The 11,447-nt window shown below is 39.3% G+C and overlaps 1 protein-coding gene across 2 annotated transcripts; it reads left to right on the top strand.

Annotated features, from left to right (window-relative positions):
- Positions 1–211: 211 nt before the first annotated feature.
- VDAC2 (voltage-dependent anion channel 2) lies at positions 212–10,952 on the top strand. Of its 2 annotated transcripts, XM_010162039.1 has the most exons (9): positions 212–245; positions 3,504–3,575; positions 4,592–4,641; positions 6,822–6,974; positions 7,063–7,115; positions 7,566–7,793; positions 8,229–8,379; positions 9,259–9,316; positions 9,873–10,952. In XM_010162039.1, exons 1-9 carry the CDS (start codon positions 212–214, stop codon positions 9,962–9,964), a joined length of 891 nt encoding a protein of 296 aa, XP_010160341.1. In that variant the 3' UTR covers positions 9,965–10,952. The 2 variants fall into 2 exon arrangements, with proteins under 2 accessions (XP_010160341.1, XP_010160342.1); XM_010162040.1 differs by lacking the exon at positions 212–245 and having other exon boundaries at positions 3,458–3,575.
- The last annotated feature ends 495 nt before the right edge of the window (positions 10,953–11,447 follow it).

The following is an 11,447-nucleotide window of genomic DNA, read 5'->3' on the forward strand; positions in this document are numbered from 1 at the left end:
CGCGCTGGGCGCCGCCGCCCGGGCCCTTGCCGGGAAGGGTGTGCCGCCTCCCCACGCGCCCCGGCGTGGCTTTCCGCATCCCCGGCTTCCCTTTTGCTGTCCTCTTCTGGGAGGCTCTGCTTGACCCCTGCTTTCGGTTTCTGTGCACGTAGTTCGCTTGCAGATGTTTTATTTTCTTTCGCTTCTCCGTAGACTCTAAATCGGCCTAGCTATGGCTGCTGGAGTAGCGTGTCCACTCCGGAGATGTAAGGAGGGAGAGAGGTGAAGCAAGGGTAATGAGGTCGTTTTATGGGGTTTTTCTTTTTAGGTTTTAGTAGCAGTGTAAGTCTAAAGGTCAGTGGTGTGTCCGCTGTATTTTAACGACAGATTTTTAAAATAGTGTTAATTTTCCTCTTGCAATTTACACAACTGGGATACGGTTCAGTGTAGTTCTTGTCGTTTTTGTATTATAGCCTGTTGTAGCCCCTAGCCTGATCTTCAGTATCCTGAGGTCCTAAAATTACTAGAAATCTTCATAGAATTCTTTGGCATTCTTTTAATTGTAGAGTGTGAGACAGTTTTGAAATATTACCTCGAAGGAAAACTGATGTAATAATTCTGATAACAGTATGTTTTTCTGACCTTGGGAGGACTTTTTCTTTCTTTTTGCAGAAGAAAGCATGTCGGTGGCTTTTGAGTAACAGATTAATTAACCTTTTTTTAGGGTGGCATGAAACAAAGATGAGGGTGGAGCTCTCACTTGACTCAAGTAGATTCTGTGTTTTTGAGATGAGGACTAAGGTTATCTGTTAGTTGCTTTCACAATTTATCCAGAAGTTCGTTGTACTTATTTTAGTCACTTAGTAGTTTTCAAGTGAAAGACACTTCAAAACAGGGTTGAAAAAGATTACTTCTGTTCATAAGTATTGTAAACCTACCTAACTCACCAATATTGGAGAACATGGGAATGACTTTTTTTTTTGCCCTGTTTTCATTTGATGAGCATTCTGATGATGTCATTGGCTTATCAGGTATTTAGCATACCCAAAATTAACTCTTGGTTTCCTCTTTTGTCCTCGTCCATCCCTGTTAGTATAGGATTAGAACAGCAGTGTGACAGTTGTACTCTCTTTTCTTATCACACAGCTCGCATCTGTAAGCTGCAGTGTCTGACAGGTATTGGTTGGTGCTGAACTAGGCCAGATAAAACAGCAGTATCCTTTTTACTGTAGTTACCCTTTGAATTTAGACACAGATACCAGTTTGTTGATTTCTCTGGATGTTAGTGCTTAGAATAAATCTCTTACTTGTAATAGTTGTCTAATCAGATTGGAAACATGGAAAACAAGACTGAGAAGCTCATTTATACTGTAAAAGCTTGTCTGTGCTAAAGGCTAGTATACAGCATCAAAATGAGAAATAATTATTCTTCTGATGCTAGTTAGAAGTGAGACCTATTCATCAGAGGGCAAACACATAGCTAAACCTTCTCTAAATTATTTTAAACTGCTAATGAATTGTATAGTTCCTGCACGGTGGAAACTGAGAGGGGAAAGAGCGTTCTCCCCATGCTTTCTTATAATTTGGTCAGCCACCAGCTTCCTTGTATTGAATAAATAATAGGAACCATTTAATGTTTTGTCACTGGGATTAGTATCTGTGTGGCTATAGATTTTTTTTTTTTTCCTTTCTGAAGTGTGAACTGGTTGCAAAATTGAGTATTCCTTACAAAAGGAAGGTTTGTTTGACTTTGTTTTTTTTTTTTTTTTTTTCCTAGTTAAACTGAATGTCGATGTGTTTGCTCAGAGGAGATTGAAATTATGCCCTTATGGTTTAGGGAGGTGGAGTAAGGTACTCTAGAAAACTAAATTAGAATTTGTTTCTTATCTTCCTACTGTCTTATGCCTTACCTTACTCGCTAAAATAGTGGTGTTTTGTTTTGGGTTTTTTTTTAATAGTAGCAGTTCATACAATTAGGCTGTGTGGCAGGTGTAATTACGGCGGAGTGTTTTTTATGTGGATGCTGTTCTGAAACAACAGTCTGCTTAGTGGAATGGTGCCCTGAATTTTTTTTTTTTTGGAGTCCAGGAAAGTTTCCCCTTCATGTAGTTACGGCCATGAAAAGATGGAAAGGAACACTTCTGAGAGGGGGGAAAAAACTCAAACCCAACAAACAAAACCCTCCAAAACACCCTAATAGTCTTGCGTTCATCCTGTATTATTGAGCACACTGTCTTGTGGGGATCTGCAGAAGATAAGCAATTCTGTAGGCAGGTGTTGAAAATGTAAATACTAGTGAAAAGTACTATATAAAAATGAAAGTTAACTTTGAACTGACAGCAGAAAAAATATCTTGTGACAATACTGCCCTTGTTATTTTTGAGGTTCTGAAGATAGTTTTCCATTAACTTAAACACCTTGCCCCCGCCACCCCACAAACCCAAACAAATGACACACAATAAAGTCAGTTATGTTAATCTGACTTTCTCTGCAACACAAATGTGACTAATCAGTTTGAAAAGATAAGAGTTTTGTTTGCTTGTGTTTAACGTTCTGATGGTGCTTATCTAGTTAGTTTCATTGTAACCCCCAACCCCTTTCACAGCTTGGGGGGAGTTATTAAGTATTTTAAATGTGCTCTGTTTTCTGTATTTTAAAACTTTAAAATACAGTGCCTCTCTAACAGTGGGCTTTGGCTGTTGAAATCATGGGAAGTCAGTCACTGGAGGAAGGTGCAGATGGAGTGTATCTTCAGAGGGAGGAGGATCACAGAGGGCTGTGTGAGACCTTAGGCTGGTATCTATCCATCAGGCCAGGGAGGTTGGGTCATGGCTATTCTTGAATGACAGGTTCTTTAACAGTGAGAGATTGCCGGAGGCTCCCTGTCTAGGAAAGGGACTTTCTCACGGACCCAGCACTCTTACTGCTTGTTTGTTGTACACTAACAAGGCAATCCCTCAGACTTACTGTACATTATAGGGGAGAAAAGAATGCATCAAACTGGTTGCCAGTTGATAGCATTAGGTGTTCCTTTTCAAATTGTATGTCTGCCATTTAAAATACAGGGCAAATGATGCTGCAAACCAGATATGCACTCTTTTTTACATTTTGAAAATAAAACCTTGTAGGTCCTTTCAGGTAACTTTCGTAAGCATCTGTCAAATTTGACTTTGTGGAATTTCAGGAAATAACTGCGTTTATAGCTTTTTGGATTTCCAGTGTTCTGGGTCTTGGTGGCAACTACTAAGTCTGGAAATGTGAGCTATTAATTAAAGAAGTACTGAGAAATCTAAAGAACTGGGTGGTCTTGTAATGCCTATCTAGAAGCAGAATACTGAAGCCAGGTGTTCAGTGTTCACAGTGACCATCACTGAAAATGTGGAGATCTTTCACAGAATACTGTAATGGTTGTAACTGCCTTCATATACAAATCTTCCTTAAAGAGTATCTTTAAAGAGCTCGAGCATTTCTTGTGTGCGTGCAGTGGCAAAAGGGTCACTAATAATTAGTCCATTACCTTTCAGCTCCAATGGCGATTCCTCCATCATACGTAGACCTTGGCAAATCTGCCAGAGATATCTTCAATAAAGGATATGGTAAGAATAATACCTTTTATAAATGATGCTGTTTGTGGTGCAGCAACAAATTGCTCTTATAAGCCTATATGTAAAATTGGATGTTCAAATTCTCGTGTTTCTGGGGAGCGAGAAGGTGTGTAGTTTTTGTATCGTTATCATTGACTAACAGTTCACTGGAGGCTTTTTGTAGGCTGTTTTTATGTCAAGTTGTTTAAATCTTACTGCTTTAGCCACATAAGTGCTAGAGGTGTACAAGTATGCAAGAATGGAAGCATAAAGTGTAGTTTAACTGAGCAGTACACTCTGCTTGCCAGTCTGTCTGTGCCACAACATTTGTTGATACAGGAAGGGATATGTACCACTCTTAACATCATAGCCTTTTTTTTGAAATAGATAAGTGGTTGGATAAGGAACCCTTCAACTTTTTAAAACCCTTTAATACTAGACAGTTGCATAGTTAGATTCTGCTTCATTACAGTGCTGTTTGTTTCTGCTCCTTGGGAGATGCATATGTCACCAAGACGGTTGCTCAGCTCTCAGGGTAACAATGTGGATTGACACTCCCGTAAGACCTACTTGTATTACAGTTCCAATGGCTGTGTATTTCCTAGTGACTTCACTTTTATAGGTCTTTACTTGGAAATAGTTTTGCTGCTGAGACACAAATTGGGATTTGGATAAATGCTCTTCAAATGGCATTGACTACATAACTGACACCATCCTGGGAACAGGAAAGAATGCATTTTGTCTGTCGCTAAATTTACTCTTGGAAGTCATTGATGGTTAAGTGTACAGCTGAGAGGCTACTCCCCCAGTTTGTGTGGTGATGATAGAACAGAACATCTGGCTTGTTCTACTGGCCTCCTCTACCTGCTGTGGCATCCAAAATTTGAGTGTTGCTGAAGTCAGTCTGTGGTTGTTTTTATGTATGCATGTGGCACACTGCTGAGACTGCTTGGAAAACCAGCTTCTTGAAGAACGTGCATGGTCTGAGCTCAAGCCTATTGCTGTAACTTTGACTTCTATTTGTTAAGGTTTTGGGTTGGTGAAACTGGATGTGAAAACAAAATCTGCGAGCGGAGTGGTGAGTTTAAATACGTTTTATTTGTTACATTTTTTTTCTGGATATGATCTGATACTAAATTAGAAAGGATACCTTCCAGATGCTGTTAGGTAATTTATAAGTTACATGAATGATAAACATATGGTGTAAAATAACTTCAGAAACCTCTAAAGATCTGACTTTACTCTGAATGTAACAGGGGTATCATACTGTCTGGTTTATTAGTTGTTCCTCTTACGTGTGAAGGTGAACATTTTTGAAGTATTTTATTATATCAGTCTCATAGTATTGATATATTTATAACTTATTTCTAAAGTACCTTGGGGTACCATTTGTATTTGGTGGAAACTTCTGGCATCTCGATGCTTGTGTGCAGTAGTCTGCAGTGAATTAGCGTGTTGAGTCTTTGGCCACTCTTTAAAGGTATTAAAGTGTTGCAGTAACGTTCTGTGCGAGATGTCTTGGTCATGCAAGCAGTGCCTCCTGTAATTTTATCTATTTCTAGAGTAGACTTTGCAAGATACAAAGGTAGATTATTTTTTTTCATAACTGGAAGCTTTAACAGTGTAACTGGCTGTTACAAACAGTGTCTGGGTCATATGCTGTGTTTTTTTCTAGAAATCTGTATCCCAACTGAAGCACAGTTTCTAAGAACCCTATTATAGATAAAATTGTTCTTATTTTAGCTTATTTCTTTTGAGGACTGGAGTACTGTGTCCAGTTCTGGTCTTGTCCTTCTTGAACCGAGAAGGAACTACTGGAGAGTGTCCAGCACAGGGCCAAGGAGATGATTAAGGGCCTGGAGCACCTTCCATATGAGGAAAGGCTGAGAGACCTGGGTCTGTTTAGCCTGGAGAAGAGGAGGCTGTGGAGGGAATCTTATCAATGCTTATAAATATATAAAGGGTGGGTGTCAGGAAGATGGGGTCAGGCTCTTCTCAGTGGTGTCCAGTGACAGGACTAGGGGCAGCAGCCATAAACTGAGAAGCAGAGGCTCAACCTGAAGAAACATTTCTTCACTGGGAGGGTGACAGCACTGGCACAGGCTGCCCAGAGAGGTGGTGGAGTCTCCTTCTCTGGAGACTTTCAAAAGTTGCCTGGACTTGTTCCTGTGTGATCTACTCTAGGTGATCCTGCTCTGGCAGAGGGGTTGGACTAGATGATCCCTAGAGATCCTTTCCAACCTCTTCCACTCTGTGAAATAATAAACTTGTTACACCATAAGGGCAATAGTATGTCAGTGGAAAGATCCATATATATATTAAAAACATATATTTGCAAACCAGACTTCCACTTCTACTAGGTATTGCCTTTAGTTTCTGAATAGTGGTACATGCAAATTATTCATTCTGCTATTTGTGAGAATCCAAATAGTGAGAGACCTCAGGGGTTTCTTAGCAATATCACTCACATGTCCTTATTAAACTAACTTTTATATACTTCCAAGAATTCAGAGTAAGACTCTGCTGGAAGCATAGCATCAGACTGTTTCCTTAGCTCATAATTCTAACATGAATGTTCTTCCTGTGTGTCATCAAACCAAAGTGTCAGGGGAATAGGATAGGTGTCAGTGAAAATGCATGTGCCTATGGCTTGTGAAAGGCTGGTGCATTGGTTATACTGAGAGAACTCTCTTAAAAAGCAACAAAACCCCCAGAACAATTAAAAAACCCAAACCCCATCCACTCCAACCCCATTTTGAATAACTCTGGCATTCTGTGACATTTTACACTCGTACGTAATTTGTCTTTGGGGGTGGTTGGCTGGAATAATGAAAATATGTGATCCTTAAGGAATTTTACTAGAGTTGCGTTATGTGCCTTACAGTGTTCTTGGCTGTTGGTTTGATTTTTAATTTGCCCATTAGGAGTATCAGACTTAACCTTTTAGTTCAAGAACTTGTTTCTGCTTTTGAGGAGAATACTTACGGTAACTACTGTCTTGTTTCCGAGTTGTGTTGCAAACCTGTACATTTTGTAATAGTGACAGAAACACTGCAGTTGAGATGGGGATGGAGGAAGGCCCTCACGTGGGCATGAGTTGTCTAGTTCTTCTTACTTCTCCCCCCGCAAGTTGTCTAATGTTGTTAAACTTGTTGCATAGAATAACGTTTGCTGAAGAAGAGTCTTTTCTCTTTTGGCACTGTAATGCTTTCGGGATCACATGTATCTTCTGCGTAACACTGACACTGTCCTTTTTAGGAATTCACAACATCTGGTTCATCGAACACAGACACTGGAAAAGTGAATGGGAGCTTGGAGACCAAATACAAGTGGGCTGAGTATGGGCTGACTTTCACAGAAAAATGGAACACAGACAACACTCTGGGAACAGAAATTGCAATTGAAGATCAGGTAATAGATTAGGAGAGTATATGTTTGTTTTACCGAAGTAGCAGAACTGAATTGATAGCTTTATCTTGCCTTCTCTCCTTTTAATTAGATTGCCAAAGGCTTGAAGTTGACATTTGATACAACTTTCTCACCAAATACAGGGTAAGAATTTTTAACCTTTTTACCTTATTTAGGGCAGTAACAACACCCGCGGTCAGTAGATGTTCATCTGGTCTGTTGTATTGACACAGATGTTTGCATGGTTTGCTGTTGATCCAGATTAACAAATCCCAGTGCTAAAGGCTTCTGCTCTTTTGCATCACATTGTATTCTATGGGGTTAGTATTGAACATTTCACAACAGCCCACTTTGCATATTTTCTGGGATAGAAATATTTGGAAGACTGCAGGAGTCATGAAAATGCCTCTGCATTTAGCACAAAATGCCCGTTTGCAGTAGCCCTGTGCTTTCTTGGTGGGATAGCTGTGCTTTGGCCCAGTCTAGAGGCTGCGTGTATGTGGCATTTAGATACCTTGTGTGGAGTCATGGCTTGAATTTGGCAGTTCACTGAGGAAGATGCCTTGTTTTAAGATAACTCTTTCTCTGTTTCAGAAAGAAAAGTGGTAAAATTAAGTCAGCTTATAAACGTGAATGCCTAAACCTAGGTTGTGATGTTGACTTTGATTTTGCTGGACCTGCAATCCACGGTTCGGCTGTCTTTGGTTATGAAGGCTGGCTTGCTGGTTATCAGATGACTTTTGATAGTGCCAAATCAAAGCTGACAAGAAATAACTTCTCTGTGGGTTACAAGACTGGAGACTTCCAACTGCACACTAACGTGTAAGTATGGAAATTTGTGTCCAGGTTTACAGAAGCAGGTTTTCTCTACCTCTTCTCCTACTCAGAATACAGATGCTTGAAATAGCAAGAGGTGCTTGCAAGACCATTAAGCATGGAGTGCATTTTTCAGTAGGAAATGCTAAATGAATGTTACTTTGTATTTGTTATTTTCCAAACAGTAAATACCCATGGCTTGTTAGCACTTGCAGCATAATATATGTGTGAGAATTAGCTGTAGCACTCTCAATTTTTTTTCCCACTATTACATCTTAATTTTGCCTTGAGGCCTTTGTTCATCTCTCCTTCTCCTGTCAAACAATGTGAAACAACTCAAACTTTGGGAGTTCTCATTTGAATAAAAATTAGAAGTAGTTAAAAAAAAAAAAGTTGGGTTATATAAATATAGGAAACTAACTTTTTTCTTAATTTGTGCAGCAATGATGGTTCAGAATTTGGTGGGTCAATTTACCAGAAAGTGAGTGACAATCTTGAAACTGCTGTAAACCTGGCTTGGACAGCAGGTAGCAACAGCACTCGCTTTGGCATCGCAGCTAAATACAAGTTGGATTCCACTGCTTCCATCTCTGTGAGTATGGCTCTAACCAGAAAGGTTATGCTAAGCACAGTGTATTCTCCGTTTCTGTGAATCTGTATGTTACTAGTTCAAAAGAAGGTAATGGGTCAGGAAGTCTTGTAGGAATTACTCTTACAATCTAGGCAATTATAATTAAACCAGCAGTATTTAAGTTCTGTAATGTTGCATACAGCAAAGTCTCTTTCAGAATCTGTCAAATCTGCTACTCCAGAGGACTTACAATTTTTTTTTTTTTTAAATAAATAGAGAAAACACCTTAATGCCTAGTTCCCTAAGTTTACGCAAACTTTTTTAAAACCAATTTTTGGGGAGTTGTGTCACATGCTCAAGGTAAGAATTTCTGGCAATGCACTGAAAGGTTTTCTGTGTTAAAGTTCAAATTGAACCTGGACTGTTGGAATAACCGTATAGAGGAAGTGATACAAAGTGAGATAAATGATCTTGCATATATTGTTCATGATGAAAGTGTGAAATGTTTGTTGCTTGACTGATTGGACCTGCACGATGCTAATTATTTTGTCATAATATTAACATGGAAGATTCGTCTGCAGTGGCTTGTTTTGGGACACTGGTGGTAAATTGCTGTGGTGTTCTGAAAAGCAGGGAGTGGGGATGTTCACCTGCCAAACTAAATTCCAGTAACAGTTCTCCCTGCTTTTACATTCTCTCTGCTCTTAAATATGTTACTACTTTAGCTGTGAGTTGGGGGTCAAGGGCATAGCTGGGATAAGGACAGAGGTAGTGAAAGGAGTAAAATTTGATTAAGTTGATAGTGGCGGTGTTGCCATCATTATTCTAGTTTCTGAAAGATAGCAAAGAACTGGTCACAGTAGTTCAATTGCTTTTTTTGTGGTTGTTTTTGTTTTCCAGGCAAAAGTGAACAATTCTAGTCTAGTTGGAGTGGGTTACACTCAGACCCTGAGGCCAGGTAAGGATTATCACATGAATTGCATCACATCATAGTGTTTGATAGATTGCTTTGCACAGCCTAAAGCTGACCTAGTATTAGCCTTGCTTTCTCCGGCTGTATTGAATGATAGCAGGTCTTGAAATAATGATTAATTGTCAGAAGAACACACTTCCTGCTCTTAATATTTGGTAAAAAAAACTTCTAGAACTTACTTTTTCTGCTTAAATAGGAAAACATCTGTTAATGCTATATTACGATTGGTTAGTTCCTTATTTGAAAATCAGTAAAAATTAATTTCATTCCATCCCTTCTGTGGTACAAGTGTCTGTCCTAGGTATGATTTTTCTCCTCTGCACACCTTAATGTAGAAAAGGAGAGCTCGTGTTTACTTACCAATTAGAGACTTTGGATACCCACTTTCTAACACAGGAATGGATTCTTTTGTAAAAATTGTTAGAGGAAAGTAGTGGAATAGAAAAAGAGCTACAGCTAGGACTTGCAACTCAACCTCCGTCATTACATGAGAGTTACTCTCGTTGTATGTTGTAAACACGCTGTTTTTAAAATCTCACAGGTGTGAAGCTCACACTGTCTGCTCTGATAGACGGCAAGAGTATCAATGCTGGTGGCCATAAACTTGGTCTTGGCCTGGAATTGGAGGCCTAAAAAAGGCGAAGAAGCTGCTGCAGAGAAGGGATATCAGAAGAATTTGGCCTTAAAATGTATTTCCAATGTGACCAGCAGGCTTTTTTTTTTTTCTCCAAGAAGGATGATCTAGAACAAGAGCTGTATCTGAAGTATTTAGACAGTTACTTGTTAGCTGGTTTCTAGTTAAATTGGTTACCCATCTAGTTAAAATTCTGCATTAGTGCAGTCACTTAAACATTATTTAAATGTATTTAACTGTTTAATGCGCTACCCACGAATAATGAAATAGACATTTATGAAAACTGTACAATTGTGTGCATGTTTGTTTTTATGTTCCTTTTAACATTCGATATTGCCATTGAATGAAAAATGGATTGGTGGATGTTTTAAACTGAGGTCAACAATTTTGTTAAATCACCTGAAGTAGAAATACATTTGGTATCCCAAGACAAACTGAATAAAACAAGTACACACACATACTTGTGCCTCAAATATTTTAAGAGTTAAGATATATGAGGGTAGTGCTCAGTTAAGTTTTATTATTTTAACTTAAAATAATCCAAGAAGTAGTGCTCTATAAAACTTAGTGCAATTAAGGACCCCCACCCATGACAACACTGAATACAGATGATTTTCACTGAACAGATGGATTCTTCAAGCAAGTTGAATGTGCTTTTCTGTCAGGTAAGACTTGTCACGACACAACTGTTTAATTCCCCTGTGTTCCACTGGCAAGATACACTGCGTTACTAGCTGGCCTCCTGATGCAAAGAGTGCAGAATGATGTACTTGGCACACTGAGACATTTAAGAACTGCTCCTTGATGCTTTTGCCCAAGGGGTGAAAAACCTCACCACAAACACACCTTGTGCTTATATTTGTATGAAGTGAGATGTATCTCTGCAACTGAATGTAACAGTGTAATGGTATAACAGCCTGCTTATCCCAAATGCTGTGAGGGGTTTCTGCTTAAAATGACTGAAATAAAGGCTTAATTTTAAATGGAGACGGAGGAAAACGCATCCGATTTTGCTTTCCCTTTGACTAATGGATCCTGGCAGATACCCGTGTTAAATCCAGAAACATGCAGAGTAATGGAAAAACTCTCACGTCTCTCCAGGATAGAATTAAGAGAGAGCAGAGGTAGGACAGATACTTGGTCCATGAATGTAACATCGCTTAAGGTCAAACATAACTAACTGAATGCTTTTAATGTAAAATGTATTAAATAGAGGTGGTTACAACGCTTATGTGTAAGAATGGGAATTTACTGAGTTCAGGGGAGTCCCTGGAGCCTACTTAGTCTCTCATAGCTGAGAAGGGTGTCTTGATCCTTAGTCTTGCAGTCTGTAGTTCACAGCAGACTCCTTCACAGGGCAGGTGGCTAGTTTATGATCAGGAAGCTTTATCTCTGTTTTGCAAGCTGTGTTGTGTTCATGCTGGATTATACTTAACCCCCATAACATCATAGTGATTTGCTCGAGGTCTTGTTCCATCTTGC

Source organism: Eurypyga helias, unplaced genomic scaffold (assembly GCF_000690775.1).
Source record: "Eurypyga helias isolate BGI_N326 unplaced genomic scaffold, ASM69077v1 scaffold20412, whole genome shotgun sequence".
Classification (NCBI taxonomy): Eukaryota; Metazoa; Chordata; class Aves; order Eurypygiformes; family Eurypygidae; genus Eurypyga; species Eurypyga helias.